This window comes from Chaetura pelagica, unplaced genomic scaffold, assembly GCF_000747805.2.
Source record: "Chaetura pelagica isolate M959 unplaced genomic scaffold, ChaPel_1.0 scaffold6, whole genome shotgun sequence".
NCBI classification, from domain to species: domain Eukaryota; kingdom Metazoa; phylum Chordata; class Aves; order Apodiformes; family Apodidae; genus Chaetura; species Chaetura pelagica.
In genome coordinates this window covers 522285-528284 of record NW_009953491.1, presented here as the reverse complement: position 1 = coordinate 528284, position 6000 = coordinate 522285, and the positions used below count along the sequence as shown (strand labels likewise).

The 6000-nt window shown below is 39.4% G+C and overlaps 1 protein-coding gene across 1 annotated transcript in view; it reads left to right on the top strand.

Moving 5' to 3' along the window:
- LOC104389984 (potassium voltage-gated channel subfamily KQT member 1-like) overlaps positions 1 to 6000 on the top strand; it is a 485421-nt gene that overhangs the window by 19472 nt on the left and 459949 nt on the right. Inside the window, 1 exon segment of the mRNA XM_009999050.1 lies at positions 2281 to 2371. Coding sequence (XP_009997352.1) covers positions 2281 to 2371 — 91 coding nt within the window.

Sequence of the window (6000 nt, the reverse complement as noted above, 5' to 3'; positions counted from 1 at the left end):
GGTGGGTGTCTGCCAGCTGGTCAAGGTCAGCCCACCACAATCTATATAGAGAAACCTATGTATATACAAAAGTAGATTTATTTATATATATATATATAAATATATATATATATATGTTTTTATATATGTATGTATATATATATACACATATAGGTATATACAGGTAGGTATATAGAAATGAATATATGTATATGTGTATATGAACACTTCCACGTCCTAAGGGAATGAGCAGCTAGTCAGAGGGTGGTCTGAGATCATGTGTATATGATGGTTTCAAAAATATAAATATGGTGACCATCCGATCATAGAGAGGTATGAAACGTGACGTGTGACATAAAAATGTGGGACTATGGGTATATAGGCTGGAGCTTGCCAGTCTGTTGCCTTTCTAATGTAGACAGGGACCTGCCAGCCAGTCACAGGACAGTCTCTAAACAAATGGTATATGGTGTTTTCTAAATTACAAGCCCCAGAGTCAGAAAGAGGTGAAGAGAACAGATGAGGTGACTGGAAGATATATAGGATTTTAGGGCAAGTGTGACACATGGTGAGCAGTAGGGGCAGGGCTTCCCTCACAATTAGAGTGGTGGCACCTGTCCCTACTCATGCTGGGTCAGGGTTGTCCTCGTGCTGCTTCTGCCCTCTGCCAAGCTCCTTCAGTCTGTCACCTCTGTACCAGGTGTCACCTGTATGCTGGGGCCCCATCTGTGTGCACCACCCCAGGTGTGCTCCAGCAAAAGGGAACCATCACTGTCCTTTACATGCTGGCAGGGCTACAGGGGCTGCAGCCCAAAATAGGGGCAGTCTTCAGTTGATGTGGGTTTGGGCCTGCCCCATACCATGTGTAGGATTTGACAAATGTTCATGTTGAGTTTTATGAGATCCCTTTAGGCCTGTTCCTTAGCCTGCCCAGTCACCTCTAACCAGTATCTCTGCCTTCACATTTATTGACTAAACCCCTGGTTTGGTGTCAGGTGTGGACTTAGTACAGTGCATTTCATCTCCTCTTCTGGAACACTGATTTACCAAAAATGTTAACTGGGGCAAGTCCCTGGATAGACTCGTAAGGAATTTGTAATGTCACTAGTGTCAAGGTGAACATCAATTTTTGCCCTTCCTGATAAGCTCCTCCTCCTAAGCACACTGAGTATAGTTAGTGTGTTTATATCTGTTTGCTGGAATCTCACCATTTTAACACTAAAGCCACCAGGGCTGTTAGTCTGCCATTTGCTCTGGCGTTCTTGAACTAGCCTTCCTTGTCAGTACTGTTTATCTTCTTCAAGAGGGTTTTTTGTTGAAAAAATGTGTCATCACATTCAGGACTGTTAAGGTTTTCATTGCTGGTTTGGGTATTTAGGAGTTTAATTACAGACTCTTGGCTTGGAATCAGTGGAAATGACAGTTGGACAAGCTGGTACACAAAATGGAACATTTCTGGCTGTTTATGAAAGAAAACTCAGTTTTCTTATTTTTCTCTTGGTTTTCTGCATCACCATCACTTGAAGTAGTAGTACTACATCACCATAGTAGAACATATCAAAAGACTGTCCTTCTGGTCTGTCCATCAGAGTTCTTCATATATAATTTATTTTTGCCAGTTGTTTAAACATTTAATATGTTAACAATGGTGGAAAAATGGCTGAGGCATCATACACATGAAAGTAATGGGTATTCTGCCAGCATTTAATCAACTAGAATTCAATTGCATATTTTGTATTCCAATTTTCATGACTTTTCAATTTTGCTTTTTTTAAAACTATTTTTGGGGGCAGGAGTATGTCTTGTGAGACTTGTGAATTTTTTTCTTGATCTGACTGGTGACACTAGAAATACTGTGGTCGTAGGTGTTTCTTCAGTATTGATGTAAGTTTTTAATTAATGGAATGCATTTAATAGAACATTTTTCATTTAATTTACTGTCCAATTCTTCTTTAATTGATCCATTATCAGTTATGCTACTTACTACTGCAGCCCATTAATTACGTAGCAATCAGTGAAACATGAAACATTCACTGTGGCAAGCTTCTATGGGAGATTATGCTTGATAATAGGAGTTTTACCTATTGATATAATTGAATTCAGCCTTTCTGTCATTTTTATCCTATGTTTCTTAGAAGTTATTAAATGCAAAATGTTTCTATTCAGCTTGACGAGGAAGACGGAACTGATGAAGCACAAAGTACTTGTGATGGAGAAAGTGATGTGAAGAAGAGAGCTAAAACGAGATCTAGATTTACAGTTCAATTTGATGAGTCACTAAACACTGTTTCCTTTTTACAGATTTCTCTTGGTGCTGATTTGTTTAATATTCAGTGTATTGTCTACTATAGAGCATTATTCCGAGTTTGCCACAGGAACCCTTTTCTGGATGGTAAGTTAACTTTTTTGGGAAAGTAGCTGGGAAATAAAACTACAAAGAATTTGCATGAGAACTCTAGACTATGTTCCTCCTCCATTGCCCCCTGTTCCTCCTCACCTATAAAAAATTAAGAATGGAGACGAAACATCCTTTATAACAATGGAGTAACTTACTTTTAAACAGTTCCTCCCAGAATCTGTATTTTAGCCACTTTAATCCTCTGATCTCAATGTGTTATAATCTCAGTATTCGTATTGTAATTTCTTTTTGCTAAGTGGTGACTTTTAATGGGATGGACTTTGGTTTTCCATGTTGTTTGAAAATAAAAATCAGTTACTTAGTTGTTTTGCTGTTGCTTAGACTACATTAGTATATGCAGCTTTTGCAGACAATTGACTAAGCCATCATTAGGATCCCTGAGTTATTTTGAGATTTTGATTCATGTTAATCCTGTAACAAATGTTGCTTGGCCTTTAAGCCGTATTCAGTGTCAAACACGGTGCAGTTTTCTGCCAATCATATATTGTCCTTATATTCACTGAAGGGTGTAGAGTGATTATAGGTCAGTATAACCACTACCCAAAACAGTAATACTGGCAAGGACTCAATGCTTAGTTGATTGTTTTTGTGTAGATGGTGTGTGCATGTGCAGACACATTGTATTGTTGGAGAAAACTAACGAGATGAAAACAGATGTGTGGTTCACATAATGTCCACATAGCATTGCTAGCTATTTTGAGTGATGTTATCATCTAACAAATGAATCATGCATGGTCACTGGCAGTGCTGGAACAATTTCTTGGCCACCTTGTGTTACAGTCTTACCTTGGAGGATACCTTTCTTGAGTTTATTTTCCTCTCTACTGTTTCCTTAGCTTCCTTCTTAGAAACAGCCAGCACAGGGGTTAGCTGTTCTACTGGCAGTAGAACTGTTCTACTGTACATTCACTTGCCTAGAAAGCATTTGTTGTAAATCTATGTGTCTTTACTTTGTAGTAGATTGTTGATCTACTTCATAACCATAGTTGACTGTTCATGGTACCAAAAAATGAAAACAAATGCATATGTATTCTGCTTTCCATGCCACTCTGCTTTCTTGAAAGTATTTGAGAGCAGTGGAGACTGTCAGTTTGCTGAGAAACAAAACTGGAACAAAGCATCTATTTGATCAAGTTAAAGATTGATTTGTTTCTCTCCTGATTGAAGGAACCTGTAGTTCTTTGTACAGATCTGTTAGTGTGACAGTAGCAAATAAATATTAGTATGTGATGCTTGTGGTATTTTTCCATCTGTGGAAAAACTGCTTCTTGTTATATTGAGTTAGACTAACAGCTGGGACGGATCAGCTTCAAAATTGTAATGTTGAAAGTTGTTTAAGGTCTAACAAGAAGGATAGCATTTGATACTTGTAGACATTGAAATGTTTTTCTATTTTCTTAGAGAGGGTGAGATGATGTGCCAAATACAATTTTGGATTATATGTGTCACTGGGGTAGATAGGGAACATTAGTAACAGATGAAACTGCTGATGTGTCTCAAGCCACTAAAGACTTACATTTTAGACTTAATTTTTTTAAGTTCTTAATACATCTGGGTGGCATAAGATAATTTCTTCTCAAATGTGAAAACTCTCATCATTCAGACAAGCTATGTGAGTATACCAAGGAGAGAATATGATATTAAGAAGACCCTTCAAAGCAGTGTGTGTAGTTTGAATGAGAAAAGGGGGCTGAATAAGCAGTTGCTAGAAATTAAAGTAAAAAAAAAGAAACCAAACCCTTACTCCCCCCCAACACCAAGCATATGTTTTTAAGTCTCTGAAAATTCAAGTGAATTCTGGGGGAGAAAATATGACTCTGACCCTGTGCTTGAATGTTAAGCCAATCTGTCATCTTTGAGACTATTGAAGACATTACAAAGACATAGCTTTTGATACAGGCTAATGCTATGCCTCTCCAAATTCTCTATTTGATGTCCTTGCTTGGGCTTAGAGGAAACTTCTGTTCTTTGCATTCATGAAGAGAAGAGAATGTGGACGTCTCCATCTGATCATCATTGTGGTAAAGTCAATTTACTTCTGTGATATTAGGACTGGTGAAGTTGCTTATCTTGAACTTACAAATGCTGTCATCTGAAGGAGAATTTTGCTCTTATCCTGCCAAATATTTTGTGTATTCACTACCACTATTGGAAGTTTTTTTTGCCAGGTCTGTCTAAGATAATGTGAAATAATATCTGTCGAGGGAGGTAATTCTCTCACTCTACTCCACTCTCGTGAGACCCCACCCAAAGTATTATATCCAGTTCTGGGGACCCCGACATAAGATGGATACGGAGCTGTTTAAGCAAGTCCAGAGGAGGGCCATGAAGATGATCAGAGGGCTGGAGCACCTCTCCTATGAAGACAGGCTGAGAGAGCTGGGATTGTTCAGCCTATAAAAGAGAAGGCTCCAGGGATACCTTATAGTGGCCTTCCAGTACCTGAAGGGTCACCAGTAAACTGGTAAGGGACTTTTTATAAGGGCATGTAGTGATAGGACAAGGAGGAATGACTTTAAACTGGAAGAGGAGAGATTTAGGTTAGATATCAGGAAGAAATACTGGACTGCGAGACATGACATCTCAAGTTCTCCTGAGCATCACCTCATAGGGCATGTGATCCAGCATCCTGACCACCTTGATGGCCCTGTGCTGAACTTGCTCCAGTTTATCAGTCTTCCTTGCAGTGGTGGAAAAACACAGGTGTAGGATTTTAGGTGCAGTCTAGTGATTGCTAAGTCAAGAGGGATAATCACTTCACTTGTTCTCACGTTGTTAGCTTTCATCACTTCCTTGCATTTAGAGGAGGTTGACTTGCAGTTTCTCCTAAGCTTGTTGACCCATCAGAGCTGTCTCCCATGGAATCCCACCTATCAGTTTCCTGAATATTTGAAAGTTTGTTTTCTTGAAGTGTATTCCCTTCAGGACCTCGAATTACATTTCTTGAATGCGATGTCCAAGGCATTGATGTGGATTGTTATCTCCCCAACTAATTTTTCCTTGTGTAGCTAACAGCAGATCCAGCTGTGTTTCATTTCCAGCTGCCCACTCAATATCTGTATCTCAAAATTACTCCTGAAACACTCCAGAAGTTTCTCAGGATTGGTTACGTTTCACCATGTTGCCCTTCAAATAGGTGCTAGATGAATTTAAATCCTCCATAGGAACCAAGGTGTGATTTCAGAACTTGCGTGAGTTGTTTAAAGAAGACTTTGTCCGCCTTCTTATCTGGATCACATGGACTGTGATGAACTTCCACCATGATAGTGGCCTGCTTTCTGATCATTATTTGGTGCACCAGGTGCTTAATACCTGACTTATGGAAGAAGTCTGCCATGCCTCTTTAAGCTCCCTGCCTAATGTCCCTGTGCGTTTCTTCCAGTATCTCATGCCCTAAGTGTTAGGGCAGGTACTCTCTTAAGAATTCCTCCACTTTGATCACCAGAGCAGACTGGCAACATGAGCAAGCATATTGAGTCAAACGAGCAGTGTGAGGGATGACTAAGGGCAGTTCTGGAAGTGGGACTGTGGAAAAGAGAGAGCTTATTCTATTGTATACTAAAAACAAGTTTCTGAAATAATCCTGCCCAGGATGGTGTTTA